The sequence below is a fragment of the Furipterus horrens genome, unplaced genomic scaffold (genome assembly GCF_987537825.1).
Source record: "Furipterus horrens unplaced genomic scaffold, mFurHor1.1.pri manual_scaffold_1, whole genome shotgun sequence".
NCBI lineage: Eukaryota > Metazoa > Chordata > Mammalia > Chiroptera > Furipteridae > Furipterus > Furipterus horrens.
The window spans coordinates 112236721-112260522 of record NW_028327171.1 but is presented as its reverse complement, the minus strand read 5'-3'; the positions used below and the strand labels follow the sequence as shown (position 1 = coordinate 112260522).

General features: G+C 41.3%; 1 protein-coding gene across 6 annotated transcripts in view; it reads left to right on the top strand.

Annotated features, from left to right (window-relative positions):
* Positions 1–23802, top strand: part of BDH1 (3-hydroxybutyrate dehydrogenase 1) — a 61682-nt gene that overhangs the window by 10511 nt on the left and 27369 nt on the right. For all 6 annotated transcript variants that reach the window (XM_090278586.1, XM_090278579.1, XM_090278572.1 and 3 more), the window contains exons 2-4: positions 9928–10051; positions 13362–13434; positions 14098–14208. In XM_090278586.1, the coding sequence (XP_090134712.1) occupies positions 9969–10051; positions 13362–13434; positions 14098–14208 (267 nt within the window). In that variant the 5' untranslated portion in view covers positions 9928–9968. The remainder of the gene's footprint in view (positions 1–9927; positions 10052–13361; positions 13435–14097; positions 14209–23802) is intronic.

The window sequence follows — 23802 nt, the reverse complement described above, 5'->3', positions numbered from 1 at the left end:
TGGGTCCTACTTGCACATTGGCCTTTTCATGTTGATTTTCAATTTGCTATTAAAAGCAGTTACCGTAATTGTAATTTATGTAACTAAACAGGATCACACTTTTCCCCTGCCTTATTTAGTTGATTAGTTGAGCACAATACAGAGGCAACATAAAATTCTGGATTCACACACAAGCTGGAATAAAAAGGGTAATGTGGAAAATTATAGTTTGTGGGTATAATTATATAGTGCTTCTGTCCCCCAAAGTATTTTTCTAGCCTTGGATTCATTTTATCTTCATTATCCCTTTGAAGTAGATAGGGCAAGTATGAGGGGGAGGTTGGGTGCTGAATTTTTAGGCCAAAGACAGATATTCACACAAATTATTTACTAACTAGAACCTTTGGCACACCAATTAACTGAGATTCACTTTCCTCATCTGTTAAATAAAAAGAATAATACCTATGCTGCCTACCTCAGAGGGTTGTATGTGAAAGATTTGTAAATGTCAAAGAACTATATTCTCTAAAAAAAGTAGCAGAGGATCCTAGATCTATTGTGAAGGTAGAGTTGGTTAGTAGATGACAGTTTGGCTGTGGAGTGTGCGAGAAGGAGAGGAATCAAGAATGAAGAGGATGTAGAGGAGCAAATGCTCAGGGCCATAGCACCATCTCAGTTTGGACAGCTTACATTTGTGACGCCTATTCAACATGTAAGTGGAGCACTATTGGATGGGCAGTTGGATATATAAGTCAAGTTCAGAGGAGAAGGCTGGCTGGAGATAAACATTTGGGAGTTGGTAGCATGTTAACCATATTTAATGCTATGAGAGCTTGCCATGGCGAGAAGAGGCCAAGAATGGAGCCCCGAGACTTCATTTAGTGGTCTGACTTGAATTTGGTAGGCAAGCCCTGTTCTCCCAAGGATGCAATGCCTACTTATTCTGGCAGTTGTAATTATGGTAACTTTGGAAGCTCTTGTAACACTTTCTCTCGGGGAAAGCCAATTTGTAACTATATATGTATGTATACACACATGCACACACATGAATATTTATTTAGAATCATAACTTTGTTTAGATTAACCTGTAAACCCACTTAGTTCACCCTACATGTTATAAGGTTTGTGTCATCATATCTTATAATTTGCCAAGAGTTTAACAGGAAGGCAGAGACTTAGTAGTTAAACTTTGTTCCCTGTGTATGCCATCCCTGACATTGAAGATTGCCAGAGCTGTTTTCAGGAATAAGCCCAGGATGATTTGTAGGACCAGGGGGCTGATTCAGCTCAAACTGCCTGAGGCCAGCCAAAGTAGCCTGGAGGACCCTCTACTGACCTCCTCCTGAACTATTCTCATTATACCCTCGTCATAAAGTAGAATCTTCCACCATTTATGGATATGTGATATATGTATAGAAATGTTTTCCAATTGCACATGCACAGGAATGTCCCCACCTAATACATGGGATGATGATGCTCACCTTGATGTTTATGCATGATTTCCCTGAATAAAGATGAGTTGTTCAGACTTCTGGCCAAGATGGAGGCCTAGACTGACACGGTCCATCTCCCTCCACAACTAAGAAGGAATACACCTACTGCAAAACCAGAAATAACCAGAAATTCCAGAAAATAAAGCTACATGGAAGTCCAATGTATGAAGTTATAAAGAAGTGGTGCTCATCCAGACAGGTAGGAGAGGCGAAGCCGGGGCAGAGAGGTCAAGCTGTGCTGGCGGCGGCAGCTGCAGCGATGGTGGCAGAACAGCGGTAAGCACAGACACCCATATTTAAAAAGAGGCGAGAAACACCTGGGGAGCACCCCCGGCTGCAGACCAGACCTGTCAGCTTGCAATTCCAACGCCGGGGAAGGCAGACCCCCATTCCTCAGACTGTGAAGGCTGGAGAGGGTGGGGACGGAGGAAGAAGCTCCCGGTCTCTCAGCAGAGAGTAAACGGCAAGAATCCATCTTGGACCTCTGCCCCCACACAAAACACCACAGTGTAGTGAGAAGGGTCGCCAGGTAGTGACAAGTGTATGGGGCTCTGCCGCCTATAGTGTAGGAGGTGTGACAGCCCCACCCAGGAAGCAAAGGTAAACACAAAACCGTCAGGATGGCAGAGATCATGATAGAGATCCCAGTGACGCATCTGACCAGCCAACAAATATCTGATCTAATGGATCAGCAGATAGGAAATCTTTCTGAGGCTCAATTCAGAGCTTTGGTTATAAGAATGCTTAGAGACCTGACAGCAGATCTTAAACAAAACGTGAAGGGAATGAAGGTTAGTCCTGCTGAAATGAAAAAAACACATATGAAACTAGTGGTGAGGGAAAGAAAACCAGGGATCGAATCAACAAATCATAACATAGGGAAGGAACAAACAGTCAACCAGTGCAGAAAGAGGAAATGAAAAGTGAGGAAAATGAGGAGAGGCTCAGAAACCTACGGGACAGCTATAAGCGGGCCAACATCCAAATCATAGGGTTGCCAGAAGGTGAAGAAGAAGAACTAGAAATTGAAGAATTATGTGAAAAAATAATGAAACACAACTTCCCTAACTTGGGGAAGGAAAAAGACTTACAGGTCCAGGAAGCACAGAGAGTTCCAAAACAACTGGACCCAGCGAGAACCACACCAAGACTCATTGTAATCAAAATGTCAAAAATTAGGGGTAAAGAGAGAATCTTAAAAGCAGCAAGAGAGAAGAGAATTACATACAAAGGGGTCCCAATAAGACTATCAGCTGATTTCTCAAAAGAAACTCTGCAGACAAGAAGGGACTGGCAAGAAACATTCAAAGTAATGGAAAGAGAAAGCCTACAACCATGATTACTCTATCCAGTGAATCTGTCATTCAGAATAGAAGGGCAGAGAAAGTGCTTCCAGGACCAAGTAAAACTGAAGGAATTCATCAGATCCAAACCACTGTTATATGAAATGTTAAAGGGACTTATTTAGGAGAAAGAGGATCAAAATTATGAACATTAAAATGAAAACTGTATCAGAACAACCAACAACAGAAGCTAGGAAATGAAAACAAAGGCAAACTAAGTAGTCAATGAGAGTGGGAAAGAATCAGAGTATAGATATGGGGAACATATTGGGGGGAGGTCAGTGGGGAGGGGGAAGGAGGGGAAGGGAGGGAGATGGTACAGGAATTAAGAAGAATAGTAGGAGGGAGTGGAGTAGACAGGAAGAGGTTGAGAATAACTACATGCACAACTAATGGGCATGGACTAGGGGGGATAACTGGAGGAAGGGGGTCACTGGGTGAAGGGGAAAAAAGGGAAAAGTAGTTGGGACAACTGTAACAGCATAATCAATAAAGCATATTTTAAAAAAAAAAGATGAATTGTTCAGGGACGTGCCATTTTGGAATGTGAACCCCTGGTATGTCCTTGCTTGCCAGCTGGAAATAAAGTTTGTTCCTTCTCATAAAATCACCTCAGAGTTGTCTTTTGGCTGACAACTATTGAGTAATTGGATGCAGTTCAGTTCGATAACAAATCAAGAAGTAGAGAGGGTGGGGAACCAGAGGGGAGCTGACTTGAATATAGGCAGAAGACCCTGTCCCTGGCCCCTGGTTGGTTTGTCCTCATGCAAATGAGGACTCCAAATCCTCACAAATCTGATTGGTCCAAAAGGGACTGTCCTGATTGGTCAGAATGGAGCTGCTCTGATTGGATGGTGAAGGTGCTGATGTTGATATAGCTATGCAGTTCCAATTGGATGGGGAGAGCCTCAGTCCTATTGTTTGGAACAGGATTCCAGGAACTCCTTTATAAGGGCTGGCTCAGATGGCAGAAACATAGTGCAGGCAGGCAGTTCAGCACAGAGGCAGGTAGTTCAGTGCAGGCTTCTCCCTGAAGTGCAGTTTGCATGAGAGACCCCTGTGTAGAAATGACTGATAGGCTCTGTTTTTAAAAATTTGACTCCAGTTAGCCATCAGGAGCCCTTCTTAGTAGGCATTTTCTTTCTCAGGATCCACATGCCAAAAGAGGTTCTGTTGTTTCTCTGTCTCCACCTCCATCTCCACTCCTTCTGCATGTGTGCCTAACTCTTCTGTCTTTCTCTGCAGATTGGCTTTCTCCATCTCTCTCTGCTGTCAGGCCCAATGTAGCATAACTGCCCCCTTTCTCCACTCCAGCAGCCATATCACATGTCCCTGCCCCACAGAGGCTGATTTGCATTCTTTCTCAGTGCCAGGGGACAGAGTAATGGGGTCATCTTGGGTCAGATGTCTCTCCCCCTTGCAGTACTTCATGGCCGAGGGGAGGTTTCACAGTGCAACTACAGTTGCAGAGGCCAAACCATGGGGGTGAAAGGCAGGTCTGAGAGGACAGGGATAAAGTGAGCAGGACAGACATCCAAAGAATGACTACTGCAGAGAGGGCTTGTGAAGTGTTCTCTGGCGAGAACTGGCCATCACCTAAGTCTAATCTGGTGACTAGAGTATCTCTCCAACTAATTAAGTGTCTGCGTTAGGTTTACTTAATTAGGGTCTCTCTTAAACACAGGCACACAAGAGTCACTGCTATATTTATGATAAAATGGGTGAGAACAATGTTTACTATATCATTTGATGTTCCTATATAATGCTCTTAGACTTTTGTTCCAGAATAGTTATTTTTCTAAGGAATAACTGGCATCTTTTTTGAATGAGGGCTTTAAAACTTGTCAGGTTGCCCTTTTGCATGGCCTCAAGGAAGCCCACATTGACTGTGCAGTTAGTATGCATAGCTGAGTTGAGCTGGAACTTTTAGGCAAAACTATATGTAATAAGAAATCAGAAGGGAAATAGCCAAAGGATAATATGTATCTCTCTGATGAGGAATCTCAAACTCAATGCCCACAGTGTCAGATAGTTAACATCGGTGATCTGGGTAGGCTTAAGATAGAAGTGAAAACTGTATTGAGTTCAAGCATAACTTACCTGCCTAGTAACATTCATTGCCTTTTGAAACACTTGGCTGGCCAAACAAAACAGCCAAGTATAATAGAGGCTGCCCGTTGTCAGACCTTGAGGTCTCATGCAGCTTGCTGGTCTTAAAGTCCTCAGCATGTGGTTCCTATATAGGATATAGTTCCCTATTAAACGCAGCTTGGCCCCCCCCCCCCCCCGGTGAGACAGGACCTTCCCTTTCCATTTGGTTGTGCCAAGGCCTGTCCAGACTTCCTGTCTGGAAATAAGTGACTTCTCTTTCCTTCCTAAGGCCTGCCTCCTGTATTACTGTTTCTTGATGATGCACCACCTTTTCCAAGGATGTCACTACTGGGAATGTCTGTCCCTTGCAGGGGACATCTTGACCCTGACCCACAGGAATAAAACCAACAATGTCATCTATAAGTCCTGTCAGAATGCAACAATGGAGCCCAGCATCAGGGCAAGGATGCACACTGTATTTTTGGTGAGGGGGTGCTTGCCACAGGTTACAATGGATTACCCATTGAAAATGGAAAGGAGGTGCCCTTGAGAGCAGATGCAAGTGTTCTCAGTGAAGTTTCTTCCAAATTACAGATTGATAAGTGAGCGTTTTGATTTTGCAACAGTATCTTATAAATTTGGTCACTGGGAGTCAAGCCCCCTGTCTCCCTGGGGCAACTAATTGAATTCAAGGCTAAGGAGACTATCTCCCAACCCTCACAGTTCCTCTGCCATTCTTCACACCTACCTCCCACAATCATTTCTAGTTCTAAACCAACAGGCAAGTGAGTGGCATTTCAATTTGAGAATTTAATATTTACAGAGAATGAAGCCCAACACAAGGCATTAAGATGGCAAAGAACCCTGAAGAGTATGTGGGAATCCCACTGCCTACAGTACTGTGTTTGGAGTGAAATAGCAATGTGGTTAAGAAACTTAAGAAGAAAAAGATTTATAGGCCTACCATTCTGCATATGAGACAACATTGTAAATACTGCATTATTTAAGGGGCTGAGCTTTTGGGCACTTTATTTTGACTCCAGCTCTTTTAGATATTGCTGACTCTAAGGAAATTAAATTCAAAGCAGCCCTCTATTTGGAGATAATATTGAAGCATTCTCTGCCACAAGTATTCACCATAAGGGATGGAAAGGGTTTTAATTATAGATGACTGGATTTGAAATCATCCTGTGCTGGTGAGAGAAGGTGGAGATATATGTGCTCAGCTAGCTGGTCTGTGCTTGGGTCGGGTGGAGGTCACCCAGCTGAAGAATCTGAGTCTGACATGGCGGCATGGGCATGATGGGCATGGGCCTTCCATGGAGGGCCCATCTGGATGGGGTGGGGGTCTCTGAGTACACAGCTTATCTCCACTCAGCAGAGACTCACTGAGTGCTTCCTTGCTGTCAGGTTTCTTCTAGGCATGGAGAATTCAGTGGAGAACAAGAAGGACAAGGTGCCTGGACTCACCAAGGTTATGATCTAGAAGAGGAAGATAAAGTAATGAAATAAGATAAACGATATTAATTTTGAATTGAAGAGTGACTGTACAGAGTACCACTTCTCTGTGTTGCATGGTGGATTGGGGCAGCCTCCGTGAAGTCTGAATTGTCAGAAGAACTCAGCCATCTAGAGTGAGGAAGAGCAGGAACCAGGGCCCTGAGGCAGGAAAACGCTTGGCATACACAAGAAATTTCCAGAATTTCAGTGTGGCTACAGTGCAGTGAGCACAGGGGTGCAGGTAGTAGACCAGGTTAGGAAGGGAGGCAGAGGCTGTTCCAACAGGAATAGGAAGGAGGCTTTTAGGCAACAGAGTCATATAACTTGACTGCAGTGCTGGCAAAGGAGTGTGGCAAGTGGGGACAGGAGGAAAAGCAGGAGCCTACTGGGTGGTCCAGGAAAGATCACATAACACAGGGGAACAATTTTTAACATAATTCCTGCTGAGTTCGATTTTTCAGCTGTTTTAGACTTAAATAGGCATGCTGATTTCAAAACTGCAGTTAGTTTTCTTCTAGCACGTCAAACTTTTTCTGTACAGCTTATCTTAATGTGACCACTCTAGGCTGGATAGAGCCTAGATTGAGCCTGGATTGAGGGAAGCACTAGTGCTCTCCTATTGGCTGAGAGCAAACTTCCCTTGAGTGGGGAGGGGTGGGGGATGACCTTGGAGACCAGCAACAGGTTCATACTTGTCTAGGGTATTCAATTACACAGGAGACAGTGTGGTGAGAGGTTGTGTGCCATTCTATATAGTGAATCGTGTTCCGAAGTGTAGTCCAAGTTCTTGTCTGTATACAAGGAGTTAGCAGAAATTATTTTTTTATTTACATAGTACTGATTTCCTTTTCTTCGGATCATGTCTGCCTCTGCTCTTTCTTGTCGTAAGTGCCTCAACAATTCTGATTCGTTTTGTTATATCTGTGGAAGATTCACCATTCCCAGTCAAAGGACAAACATCAGCACATTTGTCAGGCAAGCCTATTTTGCATATTTTAAAGTAAAACTTGGTGATCAAGATAAGTCTTCGGTCCCTCACAAGGTGTGCAAACAGTGTGTCAAGAGTTTATGGATGTGGACGAAGGGAACATGTGATAAATTGACATTTGGTATACCTATGGTTTGGTGAGAGTCCAGAGATCATTCAAGTGACTGTTACTTTTGTATAGTGAAAACATCAGGATATAACAAGAAAAATAAATGGAAAATAGAGTCTCCTAGTCTACCATCAGCTACACGCCCAGTTTCTCATTCAGTTGAAATCCCAGTGCCAGCTTTCATTGAACTACCCTCTTTCAAAAAACAGGAGTATGGTAAAGAACTAAGTGACAGCAACGATGATGATTTTGAAATTGAAGATGACTCAGTTCGTAAGAGATTTGATCAGCATGAGTTGAATGATTTGGCATGAGATTTGGGACTATCCAAAAAGGCTTCAGAACTCCTAGCATTAAGACTGCATGAGGAAAATTTGCTTGAAAAAGGAGTGAAGGCATCCTACTTTCAACCAAGAGAAAGTTTGTTTCTGCAGTACTTCTGAAGTGATGGTGGCTTTGTGTATTGCCATAACATACATGGGTTAATGGAGGAATTGGAAATACCAATCTAGAACACAACTGAATGGCGACTGTTCATTGATAGCTCAAAGAAGAGCTTGAAGTGTGTCCTCCTCCACAATGGCAATTGATTCGGTACAGTCCCAATTGGCCATTCAGTTTGTTTTTGTGAAGACTATGAAGACATAAAGAGAGTCATTGATTTGTTGCAATATCACAAACACAATTGGATCATCTGTGTTAATCTTAAAATGGTCTGCTTCCTTCCTAGTCAGAACGTGGATACACCTAGTAACCCTGTTTTCTGTATATATGGAACAGCAGAGCTCGTGAGTAGCATTGGGTGGAGTGGAATTGGCCTCCAAGATCTGACCTCAAACCTGGTTATCCAGACATTCTACATGAGCCACTTGTTGACAGAAAGAACATTATATTCCCACCCCTGCATATACAACTGGGTCTCCTGAAGCAATTTGTTAAAGCTTTGCCAACTGAAGGAGACTGTTTCAAGTATCTCATTTTGGCATTTCCTAGCCTGTTGTTTGAAAAGATAAAACACCTTAATATGTATGTTTGGTAGCAGAACTTTACTACATGTACACAATTTGACTTACAGTAACAATATATAGCCTTTACATGAATAAAATAACTCTAAATAAATAGTATATTCAGGTAATTTTTTCTTTGTTTTCCTTTGTATGTACATTTTGTATGATTTTGGGGACAAAGGGAGGGTATCCTGTTCCTTAAAAAGTTGACATGGTAGAGAAAAACTGGGGTCGTTTTTGGATTCAGATGCCAAAAGTTAGTCAAAAACAAGCATCAGATCTAACTCAATGAAAATTATGTCCCCCAGTGTCCAAGAAATCCTGTTTTCCTTTCCTGAGGATTAAACAGATCAAACCTCCACCTGCCTCCTGCAGTGAACTTGCAGTGGTTGGCTAGTTAATGAACTTATTACAGACCTGTTGGCCCGGTTAGGTTTGGGTGACAGCAAAAGGGCAGAGGAGGGGCTGCCTCCCAAGCAGAAGCAAAAGAGAGGCTGGGAAGGTTCACCAGGGAAAGAGCAGCATCTCTCTGGCTACGGTTGCCTTGCTCTACTTCCTCCCAGCCTCCCCTTTTCTTCCCTGAGGCCGGGAGGAAATGTAACAGTTGACTAGGACAGGAGGGCAACCAAGCCACACCATGATCGACAGTTAATAACACACATGGTGCTGAGCAGCCTTCAGGAGAAACTAAGTCTACATTGCTTTGTTGCAATATGGTTGATTTAACCTTGAAAGGTGGTGGTAGGGTGGTGGGAGAGACTGTGTGTATGTTTTAACTTAGGTTGATTAAAGCATGTCTCATTTTATGACATAACTTCAGTCCCCGTACTATGGTGAGTTACTGATGAACCCAGCCTCAGAGCTGGCCCCTGTGCTTGGTGGGGCTGGAGAGAGAGATGAGGAGCTGAGTCAAATGATACATGATACGGGGCTGGAAAAGCTGTCTGAGGAGGCACGTGGGCAAATTGAGAGTGAAGGTTATTGTCCTGGGTCACACAGACTGGTGATTTGCTGGGTATGGAGAACACAGACAGAGAATGAGGTTCCTGGAGTTAGAATCCCTGAGAGGGTAGGCCCCTGAGTCCCCAATTCTTGCTGCATAGCCTGGTTTGAGGATCACTGGTCTGGTCCACCTTCCTCATGCTGCAAATGGGTGATGGTTCATCCAGGGTTGCCCAATAAGTTGGTGGCAGAGCCAGAGCCAGAATCCAGCTTTCTAAATGTCCCATCCTCCTGACTCTTTCCTTCACATAAGACTGCAGCTTGAGAGGAAGGTGCAGGGGAGGTCTGCCTATTCGATCGTGGGTCACACAGACAGGGCTCAGTTTGACTTTCACAATATACAAGAAAAATGGCTACTCCTGCCTAAACCCCTGAAGGCAAAAAGGCAATACTGAGGGTGCGTTTTGTGTTTCAGAACCTGCCAGGAGGCCAATCATTCTACCTCTTGTGGCCACAATGCTGACCGCCCACCTCACTAGACCCCTGTCAAATCTCCCAGGGAAAACCCTGAGTTTCTCCAACAGAGAAAATGGAACAAGGTAAGAAATTGAAGGATAGGGTAGCCTTGAGGGGCACACTTTCTGGGCAGAGCAGAGCTCTTCACACATGGATGATGGAGGTGGACATAAGGCCTGACTCTCAACAGTGCCTCTTAGTACCTGCCGTGACCAGCAAAGGAAACTAAAAGTGTCCTCAGAAGACAGAGACCTTCCCAGGGCATACAGGGCATAAAAGGATATCTTTCATCAGATTTTTAAACTTTTTATTTTGAGATAACTACACTGATTAAAAAAAAGTCACCAGAATAGTACAAAGGGTTTCTGTATCTTCTTTACCTAATTTCTCCAAATGTTAACATTTTACAGAACCATAGAGCAATCATGAAAAGCAGGAAATTACCACTGATATACTAGTAACAAACCTATACCCTGATTCAAAGGTTGTCAAATGGTCCACTACTGACCTTTACTGGTCCAGGATACAAACCAGGGTCCCACAGTGCATTTAGCTGTTATGTCTTCTTACTCTCTTCCTATCAGAGGGCAGTTCCTGAGTCTTTGTTGTTCTTGACCTTGACACTTTGGAAGAATATATCTCAATTTGGGTTTGTGTGATGTTCTCCTGTTTAGATTTAGGTCTTCATGTTTGGAAAGCGCCACCCATGTGAGGTGGTGCCTTCTCAGTGCACTGCATCAGGAAGCACAGCACATTTCTGTTTGATGTGTCTCACTACTTTGGTTACCTGGGTAGCAGCTCTTTTCAAACCTTACACATGAACCCAGTTAACTAAAATGTCCTGCGATTTCACTGAACTGCTTGTGTGATTTAGAGAAGGCTGAGTACAAATTAAAAACTCAGCTGTTCTTTGAGAGCTCGGGGATCGCCTTTTCCAAGGGGATCCAATGTACTCTGCTACCTCATTTTCCTCTGTTGCAGCCAGACCAAAGAAAAATACCTTTTTCTTTTATATGTAAGAACAGTGAAATTAAGTGTTACGTTCAATTCAAAGACCCAGCAACTAGAAAATTGATAGATATTTTCTATGCCAATAAATGTGTTTAGAAGAACATGCATTCGCTTAAAAGCATTTCCCCAGGGTTTTGGAAGCTTGGTTGGAGATAGGGTTTCAACTTCCAGAGGACACCCTATAACAAGAGTTAAAATCACCCTTCCAGCAGAGGTGAAATCCCATCACCTCTGAAGAGGGGCTGGAACCTGGCTTCACTGAAGGGCTTTTGAGGAGGGGAATTAATGCAATTTTTTTTTTAGTGAGTGATTAACAGAAATGGCAAAAAATCTGTCTCAAACATGGCTTTGAGAGATTTCTAGAGATTATTTTTTATAGAGGAGAAAATAATACCAAAGGAAGTTAAATACTTTTCAGATTAAAGGGAAGTGAGGTATTAGTCAAGTTTCTGGTTCATTTGCGGGGAAAGAAAGGCTATCATAGGGAGATTCTGAATCTTCTGGAAAGATTATAGGAATAACTGGTTAGGCTGAGGGGGCTGGGGGCCAGGTGGTCAGGGGCAGAGTTGAGTCAGAGGGCATTAGCTGTCCTCAGGGCAAAGGTGTAAGCAGAGGTTTAGGAGGGAGACCCAGGTGGGTGAGGAGGATGGAAGGGATCTCTGTGCCTGGATCAAGCAGGTCTTTGGGTGGGGAAAGACTTTGGCCAGTCATTCTGCTTGGATCTCATTTGACAATGGCCTCATAATTCTGTCCCCACCTGTGGGTGGATCCTGTGATAGCATCCTGAACAATTAACCTTATAGTCTTATTATCTCCAGCCATGGGGTAGACAGTACCTCTCACAGCAGGCCTCATGTCTTTGGCTGCTGCTCTCATAAAGTCCTTCTTCATATCAAGCAGAAATCATTTCTCCTGTAAATTCCACCCCTCGTTCCTGGGTCTGCCCTATCTATTTATATTGAATAAGTTAATATTTCATCCCTAGGGACACCATGCCACTTCAGTCCTATCTCACACCACTCTGACTTCTCATTCCACCTACGTGTTTTTTCATTGCTCATCTCCTATGGTTTCCTCACTCAGTATCCAGGTCTCCCACCTGAATGTGTCCATTTGGCCTGAGCTCCTTATTGAGATGTGATGCCCTGAACAGAGAACCTCCTCCCTTCCCATGAGTGTCTGCCTTATGAGGCAGCAGTCACCCAGTACACACATCTATCCAGATGAAAACCAGCCCTGACACCTGACAACCTGCTCTTCTTACTGGCTCTGCACAGTGGGCAGACTTTGGATACAATTTAGCAATATAAAGAAACAAATTATTGATAAATACAACAATCTCAATGAATCTCCAAGACTTATATTAAGTGAAAAAAAGCAATCCCAAGAACACATTCAACATATGCGCTGATACATCTGATAGGGTATAATATCCAAAATTAATAAAGAACATATAAAACTCAGCACCAATAAAACAAACAACCGAATTACAAAATAGGCAAAGGGCTTGAATAGACAATTCTCCAGCAGGAAAGGAGGTGGGAGGAGGTAGGAGAGGGAAAGGAGTGATAAATGGTGATTGAAGGAAACTTGACTTGAGGTGGTGAACACATAATACAATATACAGATGATGTATTATAGAATTGTACACCTGAAACCTATATAAGGTAATTTTATTATTCAATGTCACTCCAATAAATTCCATTTAAAAAAGAAAAAAGCAATCCCAAAAGGTTGCATAGTGTAAAATTCCATTTATATAACATTCCTGAAATGATAAAATTATAGAGATGGAGAACAGAGTAGTCACTAAAGAGGATGTGGGGTAGGAGGGAAGTGGGTGTGGCTGTGAAAGGGTAACATGAGGAATCCTTTTGGTGATGGAAACGTTCTGTATTTTTACTGCATCTATGTCAGTATCCTGGTTGTGTTATTGTACTATAGTTTTGCAAGATGTTAGCATTAGGGGAAATTGAGTGAAAGGTACAGGGAATCTCTCTGTTTCTTAACTGCATGTGAATCTACAATTATTTCTAAATAAAAAGTTAAACTATCAGAAAGCAGCATAAAACCCAAGGGATAAAACATGGAATTTGCAGAAGGCTTTGTTAACAAAGCTATATCACCTAAAAGTTCTTCCTGCACAGTGGCAAAAATGGTCACTGCAACTGATGACCCACTTTCTACCAGCCTAGCAGCCCTGGAGGAAAGAGGACCTCTTCCTCAGTAGTACCAGCAGGATGTCCCTAGGGGCTCAGGGTGGGGAGACAGTCAGTACTACTCATTGGTGACTGAGGGTAGGTACTCTGAGTTCCTTCTGCCTCAGAAACAAGGTCTAGGTGTGACCACAGCCTGTGCTCATGGCTTCCTTTTCTCTTACAGGCACACACTGCTGCTTTACTCCGCCTCCTTTGTCCCTGTGGGTCATCGAACTTATGCTGATGCAGTGAACCCAGTGAGTGACAGTCGAGGTACCTGGGAGCCAGCCAGTGGTCAGAGCCCTTCCCTCTGGAGCCCCAGGCTCTGAGCCACCTTCAGAAGTAGGGGTTTAGAGCCTCCTGGAAACTCAGAGCCACTTTCTCATATTCTTAACCTCCACCCCAGCTCCCAAACGCTCCATCAAACAAGTATTAGAGGTGAAGAGTTTAGACTAGAATCCCTCAGGCCTGGTTTCAGTTTCAGTTCTATTAGTATGTTGGGCATTTAAAAAGTATCTTTTTCCTCACTTGTAACATGATATAATAATCATAATTACTATATGGAGTTATGGGAATTAAGAATAATGCATGCACAGTGCCATGCACATGGTAAGTAATGACGAAGGTGACAGCGATGATGGGGATGGTGATGGTGGTAATGGTGATTGCAGATGAGAAATCTGATGTCCAGAAAGGGGAAGTAACTTCCCAAGCAACATCACTAGCCAGTGGCAGAGTCTCCTGATTCTGAGTCCAAGCTTTTCCCACTGTACTATGGTGCTTCTCCAGACAGAAAGCCAGGCAGCTAGGGCCAGGCCTGGTCCACTCAGGAAGCGCTAGTTGTTACTGCCTAGAGGAGGCTTGGTCACTCTGCCCTCAGGATCCTAGTTCCTAACCTGGGCTCTAATATTCTAAAACAGGCTGGCAGCAAAGCTGTCCTGGTCACTGGCTGTGACTCTGGATTTGGGTTCTCCTTGGCCAAGCATCTGCATTCAAAAGGCTTCCTTGTGTTTGCTGGCTGCTTGATGAAGGTAAGAGATGAGTTATCTTTATCTTTATCGCCATTGTCCTTCACACATAGTTATTGTTTTGTAGGGTTGTTTTTATTGCAGTCAGTAAAAATCACATAACATAAAATCTACCATCTTAACCATTTTTAAGTGTACTGTTCAGTGGTATTAAATATATTCACATCGTCTAAGTACCTCATATAAGTAGAATCATACAGTCTTTTTGTGACTGGCTTATTTTACTTAGCATGTCTTCAAGGTTTGTCCATGTTGTAGCAATGTACAGAATTTATTTTTTTAAATAATGTTTTTATTTTTATTTTAAAGATTATATTTATTTATTTTTAGAGAGAGGAGAAAGGAGGGAGAAAGAGAGGGAGGGAAACATCAATGTGTGGTTGCCTCTCTCTCGCCCCAACTGGGGACCTGGCCCACAACCCAGGCATGTGCCCTGACTGGGAATCAAACTGGCAACCCTTTGGTTCGCATGCCGGCACTCAATCCAGTGAGCCACATCAGCCAGGACACAGAATTTCTTTTTTTAAAGTTGATTAATATTGCATTGAATGTATATATTACATTTTACTTATCTGTTTATCTGTTGATGGACACTTAGGTTGCTTCCATGTTGTAGCTACTGTGACTAATGCTGCTATGAACATGGGTGTACAAATATCCCTTCAAGACCCTGCTTTCAATTCTTTGGGGTATATACCCAGATGTAGAATTCTCGATCATATGGAAATTTTATTTTAATTTTTTGAAGAACTGTCAAACTGACTTCCACAGTGTACAAGGGTTTTCATTTTTCCACATCCTTGCCAACACTTGTGTTCTGCGTTTTGATAGTAGCCATCCTAATGGGTATGTAGTAATATCTTATAGTTCTGATTTGCATTTCCCTAATGATTAGTGATGTTGAGCATCTTTTCATGTGTTCATTGCTCATTCATATATCTTCTTTGGAGAAATGTATATTCAATCCCTTTGCCTATTTTGAATTGGGTTGGGTTTTGTTGTTGTTGAGTTTTAGGAGTTCTCTCTATATATTCTGGATATTAATCCCTTATCAGTTATATGATTTACAAACATTTTTTCCCATTCTGGGGCCTGTCATTTTACTCTGTAGGTAGTCTTTTGATGTACAACATTTAAAAATTTACATTAAGTCCAATTTGTCTATTTCTCTTTCATTTTCTGTGCTTTGGGTGTCATACCCAAGAAATCATTGCCAAATCCAATGTCATGAAGCCTTTGTACTATATTTCCTTCTAAGAGTTTTATTGTTTTAGTTCATACACTTTGGTTCTCGATCCATTTTGAGTTTCTGTATATGGTGTTAGGTAAGGGTCCAACTTCATTCTTTTGCATGTTGATATCTAGTTTTCCCAGCACCATTTTCTGAAAAGACTGTCTGTTGCCCTATTGAATGGTCCTAACACCCTTGTCAGTGGAATTTAGGGTGCATGAAGGGGAGCACTGGGGCATGAGGCTGCAGAATTAATTAGGGGATAGTTTCCCCAATTTAGAGAATTGTGTGATCACCACAGTTCACTTTTAGAACATTAACATTTCTCAGAAATTTCCCTCGTGAGCATTTGCACACCTGCCACATCTTCCTCTGCTCCTAGACAGTAACTTTTTTCTGTCTCTTCAGATTTGTCTTTTCTGGACTATTCATATGAATGGAATCATACATAGCACAGGCTTTTGTGCCAAGCTTCTTTTACTTAGCATAATGTTTCTGAGATTCATTCATGTTATAGAATATATAGGTAGTTTATTCCTTTTTATTGCTGGGTAGTATTCTGTTGTATGGATATATTACATTTTAAAAGTTCATTCATTTTTAATGGACATTTGGACAAAAAAATGTCTGAATTTTTGGCCATTAAGAATAATACTGCTATGAACATTCACATGCATTTTTCAGTGTAGACATATTTCAACCTGGTTCCTTTTAGTGGAATTTAGAAATCAGAATCTGAGCATTAAGTGTGCTCATTGCTAATGGGGCACATACATGTATACATATCCAAATACTATATATATTTATCTCCTATTTCCATTTCCTATAAATATCACACACACATAATTTATGAGATTATACTGACCTATTTCATTTCAACACAACAGCATTCTTTCTTGATTTCCTCATTCTGTACTTGTTTCTTTCTTCTGAAGTTAGAACCTTGACTCCCAACTATATCAATATATTTACTCATTTGGTGAATCCTACGATATACACAATAGCTTCAGAATTGCTACATTTATCCCATTACAAACAGCAAACCTTCTAAGTGGTTGTCTCAGATCAGATCTTCCAAGAAGCAGGTGCTGAAATAGGATTAGGTGTGTAAGAGGTTGATTTTGGAAATGCCTGTAATGGCTAAAGAGAAGTGGGGCACGTAGAGCAGGGAAATCCTTTAGATTGCAAGGCAGGTCTGTGAAAAGAAATTAGAAGGAAGGAGGATTAGGTAGGCAGAGCTTTCAACTGTGGTCTGAGAGTCTTAGCTGTGGTGATGGGGAGTCTTTAAGTCGAGGTTCCCTGTTAGAGGAGACCTGCTTCGGGCAGGGATGGCTCAGTGGGCCTGCCATGCATGGCCACTGTCTGAGAGAAGCCCTGGCAAGCATAGTGATGGCTGTGGCATTCGTTGCTGTGGTGGTTCTGAAGGCAAGGCAGCTGGAGACCTCTGTCAGCTGATCCCACAGCAGAATGTCCTGAGAGGAGGTATACTATGGTCACCACAGTAGGGCTTCAGATTTCTTTAAAGTGTTTTTATCTGTTGTCTGAACGTATACAAAGTACTGTATTTAAAAGTTACTTGGATTAATTCTTTTTTGTCTTTATTGTTATATTAGTTATTTGAAATACAGTCTGATTTTTGTTCTATTTGTTCTTTTTTAAAAATACTTGTAATTTATTTACTTAGTAATATATATTATTTATATATACAAAAAAGAAAACATAATGTACTTTGAAGATATTCTCATAATAATATATGCATATCTACTTAATTCCTTTTAATGGCTACATAATTTTATACCAATAGGTGTATTATATTAGATTTAACCATTATCTTAACTGTGGACATTTATTTTACATACACATTGCAACAAACATCTTTGTAATATATCTTGGAATAATTTTGTAGTACATTCATAGAGTAAACAGGTGTCTTCCTAGAAGCTAAGTGGCTTGAACAATATGTAAATTTAAAATTTTGATAGATATCGCCAAATTGCCCTACTGAAATATGACTCCTTCAGGTGTCTCAAAGAGTGAGTTTCTGATTACTTTCTTTTTTTTTTAGTTTTTTTGAATTTTATTTTATTATTTTTTATTTGGTTTAACATTTTTTTATTGTTGTTCTATTACCGTTGTCCCATCTTTCCCCCATTGCTCTCCCCTGCCCTGCTCACCTCCCCCTTCTCCCACAGTCAATCCCCACCCTGTTGTCCACGTCCATAGGTCATTTATATCAATTCCTTGACTAGACTCTTTCCTTTCTTTCCCCCTTCTCCTCCTCCCACCTCCCCTATGGTCACTGTCAGTCTGTTCTTTCTCTCCATGCCTCTGGTTCTATTTTGCTCGTAGGTTTGTTTCATTCATCAGGTTCCTGTATTAGGTGAGATCATATGGTATTTTTCTTTCACTGCCTGGCTTATTTCACTAAGCATAATACTCTCCAGTTCCATCCATGCTGTCACAAAGGTAGAAATTCCTTCTTTCTTTCTGCTGCATAGTATTCCATTGTGTAAATGTACCACAATTTTTTAATACATTCATCTACAGATGGGCACTTAGGCTGTTTCCAGCACTTGGCTATTGTAAACAGCGCTGCTATGAACATAGGGGTGCATAGGTTCTTCTGAATTGGTGTTTCAGGATTCTTCGGGTATAATCCTAGTAGTGGAATTGCTGGATCAAAAGGCAGTTCCATTTTTAGTTTTCTGAGGAAATTCCATGCTTCCCACAGTGGGTGCACCAGTTTGCCTTCCCACCAACAGTGCACTAGGGTTCCCTTTTCCCCACATCCTTGCCAGCACTTACTGTTTGTTGATTTGTTGATGATGGCCATTCTGACCGGTGTGAGGTGCTATCTTGTTGTGGTTTTAATTTGCATCTCTCTGATGGCTAGTGATGTTGAGCATCCTTTCATATGCCTATGGGCCCTCTGTCTGTTCTCCTTGGAGAGGTGACTGTTCAGGTCCTTTGCCCATTTTTTAATTGTGATGTCTGTCTTCTTGGTGTTGAGTCATATAAGTTCCTTATATATTTTGGAAATCGAACCTTTGTCCGAAGTATCATTGGCAAATATGTTTTCCCATATGGTTGGTTCCCTTTTCATCTTGCTGATGTTTTCTTTCACTGAGCAAAAACTTTTTAGTTTGATGTAGTCCAATTTGTTTATTCTTTCTTTTATTTCCCTTGCCCTAGGAGATATACAATAGTCCCTCTCTACATCGCGGTTCACTTATCGTGGCCTCACTGTATTGCGGGAATTTTTAAAATATTATATTTAATTATTTATCACAGATTTTTTGCTATATTGTGGAATTTTGCGGTTATATATGTATGTTGTTAAAGTTACATAGGTTTAAGAATATAGAATATATTTAAGAAATAAGTAGTGTTTAAAAGAGTCTGAAGATGGCGGCAGAGTAGGTAGCACTGTTGTCTGCTCGCTCCCACCATGGAAAGGCTTGGAGTACAAACACGGAGACGAGTGAGTGAGTGCGAATTTCAGATAGCGAGAGCAGGGACGGGAGTGTGGGAGCAGAGTGGAAAAGGGCAGAAGGCTCACCCATGCTGTGAAGCGGAGTCGCTGGGCCCCCTAGCCCAGCGCTGCTGCTGCACTGCGCCCCAAAGGGACAGCTGCAGACTGGCTCATTGGCCAAGATCTACTTGGAAACTGCCGCTTGCCATAGGCACTGGGACCAGCGGAGTCCTGGAGGGAGACAATAGGAAGGTTTCCTTGAAACAGCCAGAGGTGTTGGAGGACAGCAGGTGACCCAGACTGCGGGAAGCTGTATGAACTGTGTCTGGGTGGGGACCCCCTGGGCTGGCAAATCTGGGTCAGCAACCCCGCGTCCCGGGTGCGTGCTTCATGGCACCACTAAACAAAAAGGAGCGGAACTAAGCCCGGGAGAGGGGCCCATACAGGAGAACTGTGGCGGAGACGCAGACTCAGTGGGGACCCCAGGCAAGCAGTGCACACAGGCAAACAGTGAGACGCTGCCAGCCAGGGACAGACACAGCCCGGTGCTGCGGCTTGGAGCACAGAGGCCTCTTGGGAGGAGGAGCAAAGACAGGACCCAAGGCTGGGCGGACACTAGGGACATGTACACTGGCTTGCCAGCAGAACAACATTGCTAGAGAAGCCTGAGGATTGCTAGAGGGTGCCGCAGGACAAGTGAGGAGAGACCCAACTCAGTGCGGCTCACAGCAGAAAGTTGTAGCAGGCCCACGAGTGAGAGAAAAGCAGCCACAGAAACCAGCCAGATCTTCTCACAGCCAGCCAGCCAGAAAAGATTTGAAACTCATGGAATTTTGACTAGGTGTGGATCCAGAAGACTGCGCACAAAGGTTGAACTGAGTAAAAACTTTCTTTTTTTTTTCTTTTTCTTTTTTTCTTCCCCTTTTTTTTCCCTCTTCCCTTTTGTTTTCTTCCTTTTTCTCTTTCCTTTTTTCTCTTCCTTTTTATTTTATTTTATTATTTTTTCTTCCTTTTTAAAAAAACTCTTTCTTTAATCTGTTTCCTACCTTCTCTCCCTCCTATCCTTCTTCTTTAATTTTTGTTTGTTTGTCTGTTTTGTTTAGCCTCCCTTTCACACTAAACATATAGCATATAACTCCTATTTGAACCTAATACTATACACTTCCACTTTTTCACTTTATTCTGCATTCTTCCCTCTCTTTTTTAACATACAATGTAAATATTACTATCTCACCTTACCTTTGACCCTACTTGCTACTATTATTTTTCTATCATCTTCCCTCTCAAAAATCATGTTTATTTCATTTAAAACATCTCTTATCTGTTTCTCCTATAGTATAATAGTCTTAATCTCTCTGCATTTATACTAATACTGGCTCATTTGCTGCCAATAGTGGGGTTGTGGGTGGGGGATATTTTTGAGGGTGTGCGTTTTTTGCCTGGGTTGTGTGTTTATGTTTTAACAGCATCTCCACAAAAGAACTCAAAACAAGGTGGGCAGAGTGACTCTCAATCAACTAGCCAGAGGGAAGGATCCACTAAAGAGTAACTGAAATACAACCAGACAGCATAAACAAATGGCATAAAGGTCAGCACAAGAGCGTCAGGCTCAGGAGATCAAAGAGACTGCACCACTGAGTCCCCCATGTGGTATAAAGAATCTCATACCACAAAGGCAGGAAATCAAAGCATACAAATCTAATAAACAAAAACAAACAAGAAGAATCCCACAGGGGAAGACACAGAAACAACCTCCCAATGAAAGGAAAAGAGGAATCCCCAGAAAGAGAGATAGATGGAAGAGACATAAACCAACTATCAGACATGGAATTCAAAAGAATAGTTATAAAGAAGCTCTATGTACTTGACAATCTCAAAGAAAACTATGACAAACTCCAAGGGAATAACAAGGAACTCGAAGGAAACTACAAAGAATAACAGGGAAGCTACAAGGAACTTACAGAGAACTACACCAGCATGAAAAAGGACATAGAAACTATTAATAATAACCAGAAATAAGTGAAGAATACAATGTCTGAACTGAAGAACACAGTAGAATCAATAAAAAGTAGGCTAAATGAAGCAGAGGATTGGATCAGTGAGTTAGAGGACAATGTAGAAAAAAATTCCCAGACAATACAACAAAATGAAAAAATATTGGAAAAGAATGAAGAGGGTTTAAGAGAACTGCAGGACAACATGAGACTAAACAACATTAGAATCATAGGGATACAAGAAGGAGAAGAGGAGGAGCAAGGGATAGAAAACCTGATAGGAATAGTAATGACAGAATAATTTCCTAACCTGATGAGAGAAAAAGTCATACAAGTCCAGGAAGCACAGAGGGTCCCAATGAAGATGAACCCAAAAAGGCCCACTACAAGGCCCATCATAATTAAAATGGGAACATTCGAAGACAAAGTAAGAATCTTAAAAGCAAGCGAAAAACAGCAAATAACATACAAGGGACCTCCAATAAGGCTATCAACCAATTTCTCAACAGAAACACTACAAGCCAGAAGGGAATGGTCAAAAATATTTCAAGCAATGAACAACTAAGGCCTGCAACCAAGAATACTCTACCCAGCAAGGCTCTCATTCACAATGGAAGGTGAAATAAGTAGTTTCTCATACAAAGGAAGACTAAAAGAATACATCTCCATCAAACCAGCATTGCAAGAGATGCTAAAGGGAATGTTCTAAGAAGAAAGAAGAAGAAAAAAAAAAGAGGACAGATCCAAAGGGAAATGAATAAATACACATCAATAATAACCTTAAATGTAAATGGATTAAATGCTCCAATTAAAAGACATAAGATAGCGGAATGGATATGAAACTATGACCCACATATATGCTGTGTACAAGAAACACACCTCAGAACAAAAGATTTACACAGACTGAAAGTAAAGGGATGTAAAAAAGTATTCCAAGCAAACGGACATAAAAAAAAAGCTGCGGTAACAATACTTATATCAGACAAAATGGATTTCAGAGCAAGGTACTTAAAAAGAGACAAAGAAGGACATTTCATAATACTTAAGGGAACAATCCATCAAGAAGATGTAACCCTGGTAAACATATATGCACCCAACATAGGAGCACCGAAATATATAAGGAAAATACTAGAAGACCACAGGAAGGATATCAACAGCAACACACTCATAGTAGGGGACTTTAACACTTCATTATCAACAACAGACAGATCTTTGAAGCAAAGAAACACCAAGGATATACAGGCATTGAACAACACACTAAACCAAATGGACTTAACTGACATATATAGAACTTTTCACCACAAAGAAGCAAAATATACATTCTTTTCAAATGCACATGGGACATTTTCAAAGATAGACCACATGATAGGACACAAAAACAAGCCTGAACAAATTCAAGAAAACTGAAATTATATCAAGCATCTTTTAAGACCACAATGCCTTGAAACTAGAAATAAACCTCAAGGAAAAAAATCAAAGACATCCAAACTCATGGAGAATGAATAACACGCTATTAAATAATGAATGGGTTAACAATGACATCAAGGAAGGAATCAAGAAGTTTCTGGAAACTAATGATAATGAATACACAACAGCCCAAAACCTATGTGACACAGCAAAAGCAGTCCTTAGAGGATAGTTCATAGCAATACAGGCCTACCTGAAAAGGATAGAGGAATCTCAAATAAGAAATCTAACCCTACAGCTACAAGAACTAAAACAACAGCAAACAAAGCCTAGAGCAAGTAGAAAGAAGGAAATCATCAAGATCAGAACATAATCAAATGACATAGAGACTAAACAAACAATTCAAAAGATCAGCTAAAGTAGGAGCTGGTTCTTTGAAAAAATAAACAAAATCGACAAGCCTTTAGCCAGGCTCATCAAGAAAAAAAGAGAGAAGACCCAAATAAAATCAGAAACAAAAGAGGAGAAATCACGACTGATACCACAGAAATACAAAGGGTTGTACAAAATTACTAGAAACAACTGTATGGCAAGAAATTTGACAACCTAGATGAAATGGACAAATTTCTAGAAACATATAATCTTCCAAAACTGAGTCAAGAAGAAGTAGAAAACCTGAAGAGACCAATAACAAAGAATGAAATTGAAACAGTAATCAAAAATTTCCCAGCACACTAAAGCCCTGGACCAGATGGCTTCACGGGCGAATTTTACAAAACATTTAGGGAAGAACTAACTCCTACCCTTCTCAAACTATTCCAAAAAAATCCAAGAAGAGGGGAAAATCCCAAACTCTTTCTGTGAAGCCAGTATTACCCTAATTTCAAAAACCAGGTCAAGACACAACAAAGAAAAAAAACTACAAGCCTATATCACTGATGAACATAGATGCAAAAATTCTCAACAAAATGTTGGCAAACAGGATCCAGCAACACATTAAAAAGATCATACACCACGATCAAGTGGGATTCATCCCAGGCAGGGATGCAAGGATAGTTTAATATTTGCAAGTCAAACATAATATACCACCTAAACAAAATGAAAGACAAAATGACATGATCATATCAATAGATGTGAAAAAGCATTTGATAAAATACAACACCCATTTATGATGAAAACACTCTGCAAAATGCGAATAGAGGGAGCATACCTCAACATAATTAAGGATATATATGAGAAACCTGAAGCCAACATTATGCTCAAAAACTGAAAGCATTGCCCCTGAGGTCAGGAACAAGACAAGGATGTTCACTCTCTCCACTCCTATTCAACATAGTGTTGGAAGTTCTAGTCACAGCAATCAGATAAGAAAAAGAAATAAAAGGCATCCAAACTGGGAAAGAGGAAGTAAAACTGTCATTATTTGCAGATGACATGATAGTATACATAGAAGGCCCTATAGACTCCACTAAAACTGACTCAACATAATAAGC